We start from the raw sequence: 15,393 nt of genomic DNA, 5'->3' as shown, positions 1-15,393 counted from the left end.
AATCTACTCCTGGTGAAGATTCTGTGAAGATTATTGAAATGACAACAAAGGATTTATAATATTACACAAACATAGTTTGAGAAGATTGAGAAACCGTTTGTGAAAGGAAAAATCAATGAGTGAAGCAAACTTCATTGTTGTTTTATTTTAAGAAATTGTCACAGCCACCCCAGCTTTCAGCAACCACCACCCTGATCAGTCAACAGCCATCAACATTGAGGCAAGACCCCTCCAACAGCAAAGATTATGACTTCCCGAAGGCTCAGAAGATTAACATTTTAGCAACAAAGTATTTTTAAATTAAGCTATGTACATTGTTTTCTTAGACATAATGCTATTGCATATGTAACAGACTGCAGTATAGTATAAACATAACTTATATGCACTGGGAAACCAAAAATTTTGTGTGACTAACTTTATTGCAATATTTGCTTTATTGCAGTGGTCTGGAAGTAAATCTGGAATATCTCTAAGGTATGCCTGTACTTTATTTTTTATAGACTCTATTTATACATATTTTATAACGACTTCTTTTGTTTTCAATTTTAGCAAAACGTCATCTGCAATAAGGACTCAATTTGACCCCAGATATAATTTGCAAGATATTCTAGTGATAGTTATTACTTGATTTATCTGGCTGGTTTGGCTCAGTGGATTGAGCGTCGGCCTGCGAGCTAAGTGTCGCTGGTTCGATCTTCCAGTCAGGGCACATCAGAGAAGGAAAACTCTGACTCCAAAAAACCTCCGCTGCCTTGCGGCATACCTCTTCAGGGGAAAGGCTAAGGGAGTAAACCCCGACAGAAAATCCGGAGCCGGAGTCCCTAAGGCGGTTTGACGTTGTAGTCAACACCGGCAACTCCTGCGGCGCACCTGAAGCCAAGCTGTATTGACTCCGTCTTTCCCTTGGACCCTTCAGCTGCGAAGAGAGGGGGGGTCTGCTGCATGGGCAACAGCAGACCCTCCATATCACCCTGCCCAGGCTCTGTAGCTTCAGCTTCACTGGAGAGGACACTCCAGCGTCATCGCAAGATGTCGATTCAACACGGGAGGAGACAGATACCGTGTCACTCCCGAGTCGGACTGCACAGCCATTCTCGGCGGTGCAGATAGACTCTTAAGAAGCTACACCATCGTCTCTCGAGATGGACGGCTGCCGACGAGTTATTATTTGATTTATACCCCTCAAGTATAATTGCTTTTGCCCATTAAATCCACAAATAAAAATGATTAAAAAATAAGTTCAATTTTATTTTATTTTTTCCATTACCACTTAACCACCTTATAATCCCCTGCAATCAACACACTGTTGTCCATGTCCATCAGTCCTTTTTCTTTTTCACTCGGTTTCTCCACCCCCTAACCCCCCCCCATAGCTGTCATCGTGTTCTCTATGAGTCTGTCTCTATTCTGCTTGTTAGTTCAGTATGTTTGTTAGATTTCACATATGAGTGAAATCACACATTACAGTAGTGTCTCTCTATATCGCGGTTCACTTATCGTGGCCTCACTGTTTCGCGGGATTTTTAAAAATATTGTATTTAATTATTTATCGCGGATTTTTCACTATATCACGGGATTTTGCGGTACTGTATACGTATGTTGTTAAAGTTACATAGGTTTAAGAGTGTAGAATAAATGTAAGGTTCCTACTTTGGGGGGGGTCTGGAACGTAATACCCATGATAAGTGAGGAAATACTGTATTTGTTTTTCTCTGACTGGCTTATTTCACTTAGCATGATGGTTATGCAGGTCCATCCATGCTGTTGGAAAGGGTAAAATTTTTTTCTTTTTTATGGCCAAGTAGCATTCCATTGTGTACATGTCTCATAGTTGTTTTATCCACTCATCTACTGAGGGACAGACAATCCAATTAAAAAATGGGTAAAGGACCTGAACAGACACTTCTCCAAATGGACATACACATGGCCAAAAGACACATGAAAAGTTGTTGAATGTCACTAATTGTCAGAGAAATGCAAATTAAAACCATGTTGAGATATCACCTCATACCTGTCAGAATGGTCATCATCAAAAAATCAACAAACAACAAGTGCTGGTGAGGATATGGAGAAAGGGGGACACTTTTGCATTGTTGGTTATAATGCAGACTGGTGCAGCCACTGTGGAAGCAGTATGAAGATATCTCAAAAAAAGTTAACATGGACCTGTGTTTTGAAACAGACTTCCCACTTTGGGAATATATCCGAAGGAACCCAAAACATTAATTCAAAAAAACATAACCACCCCTATGTTCGCTGCAGCAGTATTTACAATTGCCAATATATACCTACATTCTCATCCTGTTACTTTTCTTCAGTGGTCCTGATCTTATGATCTTGGTCTTTCCTTCTTGCCTTTGTATAAGGCCAAAAGAGAGACTTTGGCTACTTTGGCAGCTTTAATGCATACTCCAGGAATGTCACCAGTAGCATGACCTTTGCGACCAAATGCAGCAACTAGAACCTCATCATTCTCCTCAATAAATTTCAAACAACCATCACTGGGTACAAAGACTGTGATTTATGTATTTATTGCTAAACCTTAAAATAATTTTATTTACATTGATTTCACATTTACTAATGTTCATTCAAACCTATAATTTAAATAATTTGGGAAAGAATATTAAAGATTTTCAGAGATATTTACAAATACATAGTGAATTTCCTGGTTAATAGTATCTTAGGAGAGTTGATATTAACTACCTTTAATTACTGAATAACTTTACCACCAAGACTGTAAAATAATATCACCTACAGTTTAAATGGGAAGTTATGAGGTTTAACATAAGAAAAATATCCAGTCAGTTTTTCACAGAATACATAAGAAGGGAAGGACTTTAGACTGAGTCATTAAAATGACTGAAAAAATACAGTTCTAAAATTATCTGAAATGAATACTCAGCAATTTAAACCTGGAGCTTTTCAGAAATGGGATCACAGACATTAGTAAATTAAGAGAGGTTCACCATCAGCTTATCCTTACCAGCCAGCTCTAGGTTGCTTCTATTAATACTATGTCCATTAATATTTTAACATAATTAAAAATATCCTTTCAGAAGGGTCTCCTGGAATCACCCCAGGGCCTCCAACAACAGTATAAATTGGTGAGAAACATTGGATGAAATCCCAGTTTTGCTATTATTAATTTTTAATAATATTTTGAAAATGAAACTTCATGACTGTGTGAGGATGAGAGTAAGAGGGAGGGAGACAGAGTGAGATGCAGAGTCCATGTAAACACCCATTAGAGCTTTCTACAGCCAGCAGCTCTGGGCCTTTCTTTGCCCAGGTTATTTTTTTCCTTTCCACTCTAATAATTTTTCTCAAGGTATCTGACACCTTAAAAATTACTTTTCTAGACATACAGAAGCCAGAAGATTGCACTAATTAACCAATGAACCAAACAACCAGAGGATAAACTCTCCCATCTCCTAAACTTTTACTTAGCACCTGCCATGTTTTAATCCCTGGGACAAGCACTGGAGGAGTATGTTTTCTGCTGATCTTTGTGACCGCCTCATGCAATAGGCAATATTATGCCCACTTTGTTTTTTAAGGAATCTGAAGTTTAAAGTGATTAGTTATTTTTATTATAATTTTTTTCATATTACTGATTAAAAAGTTAAAAGTAATTTTCAATTTCATATACTCAAATAGGCAGACAGCCTTACTGATAAATTGGGAACCCCCACCTCCTTAAGTATTTTCATTGAACTATGAAGAGGACTATTGAAGAAAGTTCTTCTTCTTAAAAATTGTGATCTTTCCAGATTACTATATTCATATGGTTAATAATTATCTACAGAAAATTCTAAATCTAGATATCACAGGTAATATTTAGGATTTAGAAATACTTATGAATAAGGCCATGTAGTTTTCATGTTTGAATTTTAATAGCATGTAGAAAATGAATGTTAAAGAATGGACTTTGCTTTTTTTAGTTTTTTAAATTAATTTTTAAAAATAAACAGACATGGCTTCTTGATTTAAAAGACTTTTCCTTTTCTATAATATGAATATCTTTTGTCCATAATATTTAAGTATTTCAATTTCAAAAAATATTTAAATTTCATAGTTAATGTCTACTACTTCTTAGGCACTATACAGTTAAATGGACAGTTGATATGACAACTACTATGGAAACAGAGGGACAGACATTTAAACTGCGGACAATATAGATGAAGATGGAGGGCCAAACACTTAAGGAAAACTAACAGGAATGAACAGAGAACTCCACCAACAAATATAACAGCTAGGCATGTGGCTTAAGGATGTGCCTGGTCAAACCTGAAGAACCAGAAATAGATCCTGAAGTGATGCTTAGCACATTTTAGGTACTGGCTAAATAAATATTAACTGTGTAATAAATGATGGCACCTTGAAATGAGTCAGTCAAAGACACAGGGATAAATCAACTGAATTAAATGTCATTCTCTATTCTCCTATCTTGATGACCATTCCCCATGAAAATTTTACCTTTTAATACATTATATTTATTTATATAATATACTAATGTTTTTATTACCTCCCCTGAATGCCTCCACCATTTAAGCTCCATAAGGCAGGTATTTTTGTCTGTTAACTAAATATTGTGCCAGGCACCTTGAACAGCCAGACAATAGGTTCTCAAGAAACATCTTACATGAATTGCTAATAAATTTACTGAGAATTATTAGGTAGATTTACAAAGATGAATGTGACATACTTCCAGTACCTAAAGTACATAGGTCTAGAAGACAGTGTTTATTTGTAATGTAAGACAGAAACTATGAGGGCAATTAAAGATCTAGACATAAAGCACTTCAGGTCAGTGCTTCCCAAGAGATATGCTATGGGATATGGTGAGCTGTTTAAGAATTACAGGTGGAAAAATATATTGATTTAGATGTTTGTTTTCCAACAATATGTTATTTTATTTAAAAATGTGACAATGATTCAGCTCTGCTGTGAATTTTCAGCTTACATTGCCATCACCTGGGTAGTCCAGGTAACATCTAGACTGAATTTAGTTTAAGGGATCCTGGGTAGTAGTATGACCAAGCTCTTAGCAGAGGCAATTATTGATGCAAATCATCATTGGAGTGGTATACCATTGTCCTATGTGTTAAAGGACCTGCACAAATAATATTTTAAAAACAGCATAACATAACGTAGCACATTAAGAAATAAGGTTGTATGAATAAGAACTGAGAAAAAAATGAGATTGAAACAGGCCCACAAAAACTTCAAATGCAGAAATTATCAACTACAGATTATAAAACAGCTGTGCTTACTAAGTTAAAGTAAACAAAAACATAAGCTTAAAAATAACGATATAAAACAGGGAACTCTCAAAAGTAATCTAATGGATGGAACATGTTATCATATAGAAACTCTAGAAATGAAATGACAATTTAAATTCAAAACTCTACAGATTATTAAATAATTTAGAAAAAACAGAGAAATATTAAACTGAATGTTAGATTAAAAATTTTTCCAAAATGTATCATTGAAGAAAAAATAGCTGAAAATATAAAAGAGAGGTTTATAATACAGGAGAAGAGGAAACAACTTTCTTTAGAGTTTCAGGTGAAGATGAAATGGATTACAGATGAATCTATTTGCAAAAAAAAAAAAGATTGAGAAATTTCTAAGCCAACAGAGATATTATTTTTTAGTACCCTACCCTGACACTGCTTGCAATCATTTTCATTAATTTACCTTAATATAGAACTGTAATTATTTTCTATATGTGTGAAGACATGAAAAACACTGTTTTGGGTAGAAGTTGCCAATATTTTTTTCTGTAAAGAACCAAATATGAAATATTTTAGGATTTGTGTGTCACATAGCTTCTGTTGCAATGACTCAGTGTTACAGTTGTAGGACAAAAGCAGCCATAAAAATATGTAAATAAATAGTCATAACTGTGTTTCAATAAAACTTTATTTATAAAAACAGATACCAGTCTATACTTGTCCCACAAGTTAGGTTATAGTTTGCCAACACTTAGTTTGTGGTAGCATTTTACTGTCAATATTGGCCATCAGAGTACATGTGAAAGTCATAATGCAATGTTTCTTGAACTTGATAGCTCATGCTAGTGAACACAATGGGTTAATAATATTAGGGGCAGTTAAATAAACTCCATCAGTTAAAAAGGAGTTGTTTATATACAAACAAATCCAAGGTTATATCTTCAGAAATTAGAGTCAATATCATAGAATATATGATGTAATTTAAAACAAGATTAAGAAAATTTAAAACATTTTAAAAGATAAAAAAATATTCCCCTGGAAAAAACTAAAACAAAATAATTTTAAATTCTAATGGCTTTATGGAAAAATGCCCACTTGTGCATATCTGAAAACTTAAAAAAAAAAAAAAAAGAAGTCTCCATTTAGTTTCCTACCAATAAATATTTAATTATTTGCTATTTTCTTAGAAAATTAGTTTTTCTATTGCTTTTTGCAGTACTCTTAATAAGTCATAATTGTCTTGGCTACAGAAGCAAAACTTCTATCCATGACATATATGAACATCAATAACTATTATGAATTTGAACACGATTACTTTTAACCATGACAGAACATTTAATTTTTTGGAGATAGGGTAAATTTTATCTTACAAGGAGTAGTGTTTTGATAATGTAAGGGTCTAATATTCTCATTTCTGTTAGTGTGACTATAATCAAGGGAAGAAAAGCATAACACTTTTGTATTATTAAATAATTAATCATTGGTTCTAAATAAATAATGGGAAGTTCCATGGGATTCTGATATTTTAGATGCAAATTCTAAATTTTAACTTAACCAATTTTTGCTGTTGGATTTATATAGACTTTGAATATATCTTCTGAGGCAGAATTATATCATATTCCAGTCAGAAATAGTTATTTCTTACCACTCTGATTACAGAAAAGCAAACATGACCTTGGAGGCTATCTAGTAATATCATCATATTAACATTTATGACATATGTTGTACATATTAGAAGTTGCACATAACAATGTCAATTTGGAAGATTGAATGTCATCACGTTAGTCATATAATATCATAATTTCTTTCTAAAATGATGTATGCAGTTACATTGTAACCTGTTTTAAACAGACCAATCTGTTTAATAAATATAACAACACTTCAGTTTAGTTTTAAAATCTTGTATCTGACTAATAGAATCACTAAGAAAGTGTATAAATAGTTATCTACTGGAATCATGTCTATAATATGCTGAATATTTTAAATACAGGTTTTCTTTTTCCATTGTTGCTTAAGAAAAGGTATCAAGTAACTAAGTCTGTAGTCCCTTAAAACACTAGGACTATCACATTACTGTTTTACAGATATGTTCTTGGTCAAATTTATATCTTAATTATTATATAAATTAAGTCTCCAAAAAGATTTATTCCTTGTCCTTTTTGCTCCTTTATAATTATTGTAATAATATTAAGTTCTGTCCCTATTAGTTTTCCCCAGTCTAGAACAATTTGAATAGAACTTTAACAGAGTTTTATCATTTGGTTATTACTTGTAGGGGAAAGGTTGGTCATCCAAAAATTGTAATATTTTGCTTTGGGTTTCTAAGAGCTAATAGATCTTTCTTAACATGTAGGTTTGTAAAGGTCTAACACTTGGTCTCCATAATGACATAGTATGCTAGTCATCTGAGGACCCCAGAAAATGAGAACAACTCTGACAACTCTTTAGGAGTGATGAGATGAGGCTAGAATGTTAGTGCTACATTTTCTAGGAATCATACTGTAAGGTAAATGAAATGGTGACTTTCAATATGAGTGATAAAAGAGAGGGAAAAGTTCTGGATATGAAGAAAAAAGGATGGTAAAAGCAAAGGAGAGGAATCACTTTAAAATTACTGAACTTTGTTTGACACAGAAGAAGCCAGTGTAAATTTCAGTCAAGATGTGACTGTTGCTACTCCCAACTCCAATAAATTGATTTAAAATGTAGAAAAATTGAAAGTCTGTCATTAAATATTTGTTTTCAACTACAAATAAGCAAATACATTATAAATGAATAGATAAAATGATTTAGCAAGAGTTAAGAAGTTTATAAATTTAATGTATGCAGTATAAACTGAAACATTTTCTGAAAACAAGCATGATCCTTCACCAACTTAACAGCATCTAAAGGTGCTACTAAAACCCATGAAGAAAGACCACAGTTAATTTATAGAAAGAATTATAGATTTTCCAGGAAATACAGTCACCACACATGATCCAATACTCAAAATTAAAATTTAAAGTAGCCCAAAGAATGCATACATTATTGATCACCCAAATGATAACTGTGTTACATTAAAAGAAAACCTTTAAAAGAAACACCTCTCCTAAGTAACATAAGCTTATTTTTGAAGTGAACAAGTATTTCATGGGTCATCTATGATGAAGCATTTTCAAAATCCTACAAGTGGCTTAGCCAAATAGGATAAAAATATGTTTTTAAATTGTTTAAAACTATTCTATCTAGTCAGAGAAAAATAGAAAGTCTTTATTTGAGATTTTTAGTAGTAGATTACTATTAGAAATAAAGCTAATTGTTTACAATGGGTTTTAGTCCTGTAACAAGTTTATGCATTCTCCCTTAAAACTTCCAATGTTTCCTTTTAATTGTTATGTAAAAATATGTCAATAATAAAGACAAATGAAAATAATTCTTAAATACAAAAATGTAAAAATCATTGCATTGACAGAAGTATTCTGTATATGAACATGACCAATGTAGAACTATTCAAAAATTCATTCTTATACATAATTAACCAGTAAATATTTGTAGAAGGTATACTATGAGCAGGTGTACTCAGTGTTGAGAGTGCAGTAGTGAATAAGATAAAGTATGTCTTTCATGGATTATTCCTTTCTAGTGGAAAGACAGACAATTATCAAACAAAAATAAATGAGAAAGTAGGAACACATGCTCTGAATATAAAACAGGGTGATATAAAGAGAACAATAGGGTAACAGTTTGAACTGGGTAGTCAGAAACAACTTCTTGGAGGGATGTACACTGAGGTACAGAGAAGCATAGTTTATGAAATAAAATAAATTGAAAACCACCTCAACACCATCAATATTGAGAATAGTAGATCAATTATAATATTGCTATACAATGCAGCAGGTACAAGGAATAAAATGTATGTAGTAAAATTTTTTTTTAAATTTCCAAAATATATGGTTAAATTAAAAATTGAGAATGCCTAGGCAAGTGTAACAAAAGAAAAAAATAAACAAATTGAACTACATCAAACTAAAAAGTTTTTGTATAGCAAAGAAAATCACCAACAAAATGAAAAGACAACCTACTGAATGGGAGAAGATATGTACCAATGATACATCTGATAAGGTGCCAATATTCAAAATTTATAAAGAACTCATACAATACCCCATTCCCCAAAGAATCAATTAAAAAATGGGCAGAGGACTTGAACAGACACTTCCCCAAAAAGGGCATACAGATGGCCAACGGACATATAAAATGATGTACAATATCACTAATCAGAGAAATGCAAATTAAAGCCATGGTTGAATATCACCTCACACCTGTCAAATGACTATCATCAATAAATCAACAAAGAAGTGTTGGTGAGAATGTGGAGAACAGAGAACCCATGTGCACTGCTAGTGAGAATGCAGCTGGGTGCAGCCACTATGGAAAGCAGTGTGGAGGTTCCCAAAAAAATTAAAAATAGAACTTTCCTATGATCTAATAATTCCATGTCTGGGCATATATCCAAAGGAATCCAAAACACTAATTTGAAAGAATATATGCACCCCTATGCTCACTGCAGCATTATCTGCAATAGCTAAGATATGGAAACAACCCAAGTGTCCATCAATAGATGACTGGATAAAAAAGTGGTGGTACATATATACAATAGAATGTTACTCAGCTATAAAAAGAATGGAATAATTTATGGATGGATCTAGAAGGTATTATGCTAAGTGAAATAAGTCAGACAGAGAAAGACAAATATCATGTGATTTCACTTACATGTGGAATCTAAAGAGAAAACAAACAAAATTGAAACAGACTCGTAAATAACAGAAAAAAACCCGATCATTTCCGGGGGGGCGGGGTTAGGGGGTGAAAAAGGCAAAGGGATTAAGAAGTACAAATTGGTAGTTACAAAACAGTCATAGGGATATAAATTACAATATAAAGAATACAGTCAATAATATTGTAATAACTATATATGGTGCTAGGTAGGTACTGGCAATATCAGGGGGAGCACTTTATAAAGTATATGATTGTCTAACCACTATGCTGTACACCTAAAACTAATATTAAATTATACTGAATGTAAACTGTAATTGAAAATTAAATTTAAATTAAAAACATTTTAAAAAGAAAAATATTAATATTAAAAATTGAAGTTGCCAAGTGCTACATACAATATGATAATATATATGTAAAAATAGGGTTAATTTTTATGGCTTCAGACATATGTCAATGCATAAATGGATGCCTAAAATTATACATAGCAAAATGTGAAGAGAAGTGATCTTGTGAAGATAGATGGTTGTGGAGACTCAAGTTGGTGATAATAAATGGGGCCTTTTGCCTTAGCAGCTATGTTTCAAGCTTTAACAAGTAAAAGATACTTATGTATTACTTTTATAATTAACAATTAATTTAAAAAATTGAAAAGTAAGGCAATTTGATAACTTACACCAAAATTGGAAGACAACTTCTAATTCCAACTTTATTACTACAATCTAGAAAACATCATTTAAGTCAACCCTTTTCTGTATAAAAAGAAGTAGCCAAATCTTTTCACTATTAATTATAGCTGGAAAACTTAAATTCAAAGTTAAAATCATTGCATCGAGAAAGACTATTGTGTACATGAACATGATCAAAGAAAAAGAACGATGTGAAGAAAGGAAATAAAGTTGTCTTAATGTTCATTGTTTAAAACTCACCCAGAAAAACAATTTAATGATTAAACAGTCTGGTAAAAAGTGTGACAGGACAGAAGTTCTGTCTCAGCAGAAAGCTTTTTGATTACTTTTCAGATACATCAAGAAAACATGAACTACCTGACCTCTTGAGATAATCTGCTTTGAAAAGCAGCTGAACACACCCTCTCTCACTGAATAGTTTTCTTCAAGGATAATTTAGCACTTAAGTTTTGTAAAGTTAAGACAAGTTCTTTGTAATGGATAAGAGTTATGTTAGAGAAAGTAGTGTATGATTGATTCTTAAGTGAACTAAACTTAGCATTTTAGATAATCTGTGAAAGGAATCCAGAGAGGTCCAAAAGAGGAGAATGCTATTTCTTCTTATAGTACACATTTAACATTCCTAAAGGTATTTTGGAATAACTAACACTTTCCCCTGTTTGGGCAGTGCATGCTACCCACTAAAAAGATAATAAAACCAAATCAAAGTTGGTTGTTATTCATGGAGATGTGCAAGTAGCTATAATCAGGGATGTAAGATGGCATATTCTTCCTGAGCAGAAAACATTCATTATATTTGTGCAGTATTGTACTTTATTCTTCCTTTGATTATACAGTATACTAAAGAGTGCTTTATAATATACTGCCAAGTCTCCTCTGGCTACTGGTCAAGAAGAAAGCTTGGATAAAGTTTACTACCATCAGTAAGGACATCTAGCTCATATTATCACCAGGGCTATTGGGATTGTTCTTATGACACTACAGTTCATAGAAAAGAATCTTTAGAATATCAGGATCCATAGTAAGAATATGCTTAATATCATTGATTTCTCACCCACATAAATACTGTAGTTTAAGTTGTATCAGTATCTGAGGAATGAATACATTGCTAGTAGGTTTGCTCTTTACCTAAAAATCTTAAGAATGCCCTTCTTCTAGACTCTCCAATAGCTACTGAACAGAGGCAAGTAATATCATAAAAAGGCTCAAATATAGATCATATTTATGGTGAAGAACACTGGTAAAAATCTTAGAATAGATAGAAGCCAAAACTGTGGTGCCTTATCTGACAACATACTGCCATGGTGGTATGAACTTTTGGGATTTATTGATATTTATTTTCTTTCCATACAAAACAAAATAAAACTCGGCTACTACACTGAAATAAAGCTATATAGATATTTAAAGTATGAGTCCAATAGACTTATTCATGAATTTTTCTTCCCTTTGACGCATTAGAATTCCCAATGAGATTAAGATGAATTTCACCAGACATATTGCAATTACTTACGCAAAGGAATAAATGAAAAAATTATCATCCTTATTTATTGCAATTATTTTCTTTTGTCTTCATGAATTTAGTAAACATATGAATAAAAGTTAAATGTCACTCAATGTTTTTCATAAGAAAAGAGTTTGGAAGGGCTATATAAATATTGCATTACTGTGATAATAGATTCAAGGTCATGCAAGTAATGTATTGGCTAAATGACCATAGAGATTGCTCTTTTATTCTGCAGTGCTAAACTGAATTACTCAGGCAAAATGTTGAAATAGCATTTGAGCTTCTATAATTTTAAAATATTAGAGCTTTTAAAAAGTCCTCATGGAATTCACAATACAACACGCCTTAAACATTAGGTGATGCAATTCTATCTTGGGGTATAACCTGATGGCATCTTCACACCCAAACACACTCATCATGCTGTCCTGCATATTCAAAAAGGAGAATGTTTCCTCTCTGAGTGTAACACACATCCCACTAAATTATTATATCCTGTTGACTAGAAGGTGGCTAAAATAGCTTAATGGATTTGAATATTTAGTCCAAAATAATGGAAAAAAACATTTGTCACTTACGTTTTTGAGTCATCCCATAACACACAATAGGGATTCAAAGTGCCCTAAAAATAAACAGAGGAAGAATAAATGTATCTTAAATACATACATCAAAAATTATAGGATTGTGTGAAATGCAAACAGAATAGCAGATTTCTTATTTGGCAGTGAGATATTTTAAATTTCTACTTTTTTGCATTAAAAATGTGCATGTCCTTTCTCATAGATTCGGTGACACATTTTATGAAATTCTATTCAAGAAAACCATTTATTCCAAATATCATAACCTATATTTATTTTTTTGAAAACTGAAAATGATGCTCTCATATACCACAGGTCCATATTTTGATGATTTCTAGTTCATTTTTATTTATGAAGTATTAATTTCTGAATTGTTTCCTTTAATAAGACCAAAGTATTTACAATATGTTAATGTCAGTGAAACATTCTGTGTTATGCAGCCACTGCCCCTGCCACCTCCTCTGCAGCCTCTACTGGGGCACCTTCCTAGAAGCGTTACTTGTCCATTTCAAGAGTTTGTTGACTTGAAACACAGAAGCTTGCTAATCAACAGATCATACTTATATAGGATCACATCTAATGAAACTCTGAGAAAAAAAGCATTAAGTTTTTACTTGGTTTAATAATTATATATTTAGTAGCCACCATGAACTTCAGATTGACAAATGAGTTTTCCATATGAATTATCCAGGGAAGTACTTCCTTTTTGAAGAGAACTAGTTATTTGAAAGTTTTTTCTTTCTGTCTGCCTGTCCACATTCATTGGACCGTATTTTGTCCTTTGAAGCTAACAATAATTCTTCCTTTATGTGATATCTTTAGATATCTACAGATCCAATCATATCTCTGAAGAGTCTTCTCTATTAAACATACTCTGTTAGTTTCAAGTTCTCACAACTTCCACATCACTTATTTCCTGGGGCACACACTTTAAACATGTGTTCAGAGAAATCATCCACTTGTATCCTACCTGTATAGAATAAAGCAGGACTATTGCTTCTCCAATTTAGGTGCCATGTTCTTAATAATACAAGATAGGACTGTGTCAAATATTTTGGTAGTCTCTTTCTGAGCTTGAGCGGTATTACCCATATTTAAAATCTCTTAAAAGCTTCTGAAATATTTTTATCATTATTATTTTTTAATCCTCACCCAAGGATATGCTTTTTTAATTGATTTTTAGAGAGAGGGAGAGAGAGAGAGAAAAGAGAGAAACATCACTCAGTTGCCTCCTGTATACACTCTGACCAGGGATCAACCCTGCCACCTGGGTATGTGCCCTGACTGGGGATCAAACCCACAACCTTTTGGCCTTTTGGTGTATGGAACAGCACTCTAATCAACTTAGCCATCCAGCCAGGGTCTTCACAGATTTTGAATCCTGACTTGGGCATCCCTCATATTCACAATTGCTTCAAAATTTTACTTCATTACAGGATTAAGAAACAAACATGATATAGATCTTCTCAGCCAACCAAGTCATTGATAAAATGATGAACAGACCAAAGCAGGTAAAAGTTACAGTCCTGAAACAGGCTAGTGGCTCCTTCCCACAGGTAGACATGCTTCCTGAGGGTTAGCCAGCTGTGAGCCAGCCCTCATTCCCCAGTCTTGTCTATATGTAGATGGTCACAGTGGCACACCTGGAAAAGCAACATTTTTAAAAGTCTAGGCAGGCTTTTCGTGAAATGCTGCACTTGTTCATGCTGTTTTCTGAGTCTATTCTAGGATTCCACTGGAAATAAAAATTAAGTTCACTATTCTAAAATCTGTGAAATACACCCCATTTTATTTATTATTCATTTTAATTGGGGCATTTCACTAACTCCAATATTTCAGCACTAATATCATTTTCCAAAATCCTTCAAAGACCACATGTCCAAGGTAGGTATCCTACTTTTTACCATATGCTCACACCCCTTAACTATTCTCTTAGAGCATAAAACAGGCTCCTACAGAAGGTTACAGTCTTATAGATGTTGATGAGGAATACACATATGGAATGTTGCTGTAACAATATAAGAGACATGCTCATATAAATGCCACTAGTCATAATTTACTGTGTAAGAGACAGAGCATCATGATCTGTGTAAGGCAGAGTAAGTTTCATAGATGAAGTGGGTCCTTATCTGCATTTTATAGGAGACACCAGCGAGCTAAGTGTCGCTGGTTCGATCTTCCAGTCAGGGCACATCAGAGAAGGAAAACTCTGACTCCAAAAAACCTCCGCTGCCTTGCGGCATACCTCTTCAGGGGAAAGGCTAAGGGAGTAAACCCCGACAGAAAATCCGGAGCCGGAGTCCCTAAGGCGGTTTGACGTTGTAGTCAATACCGGCAACTCCTGCGGCGCACCTGAAGCCAAGCTGTATTGACTTCGTCTTTCCCTTGGACCCTTCAGCTGCGAAGAGAGGGGGGGTCTGCTGCATGGGCAACAGCAGACCCTCCATATCACCCTGCCCAGGCTCTGTAGCTTCAGCTTCACTGGAGAGGACACTCCAGCGTCATCGCAAGATGTCGATTCAACACGGGAGGAGACAGATACCGTGTCACTCCCGAGTCGGACTGCACAGCCATTCTCGGCGGTGCAGATAGACTCTTAAGAAGCTACACCATCGTCTCTCGAGACGGACGGCTGC

The 15,393-nt window shown here is 33.9% G+C and overlaps 1 protein-coding gene across 1 annotated transcript in view; it reads right to left on the bottom strand.

Annotated features, from left to right (window-relative positions):
* Window positions 1-15,393, bottom strand: part of ADGRB3 (adhesion G protein-coupled receptor B3) — a 709,724-nt gene that overhangs the window by 290,345 nt on the left and 403,986 nt on the right. The window contains exon 15 of the mRNA XM_090282641.1: window positions 12,758-12,801. Within this exon, the coding sequence (XP_090138767.1) occupies window positions 12,758-12,801 (44 nt within the window). The remainder of the gene's footprint in view (window positions 1-12,757; window positions 12,802-15,393) is intronic.

This window comes from Furipterus horrens, unplaced genomic scaffold, assembly GCF_987537825.1.
Source record: "Furipterus horrens unplaced genomic scaffold, mFurHor1.1.pri manual_scaffold_6, whole genome shotgun sequence".
NCBI lineage: Eukaryota > Metazoa > Chordata > Mammalia > Chiroptera > Furipteridae > Furipterus > Furipterus horrens.
This window is presented reverse-complemented; position numbering and strand designations above follow the sequence as displayed.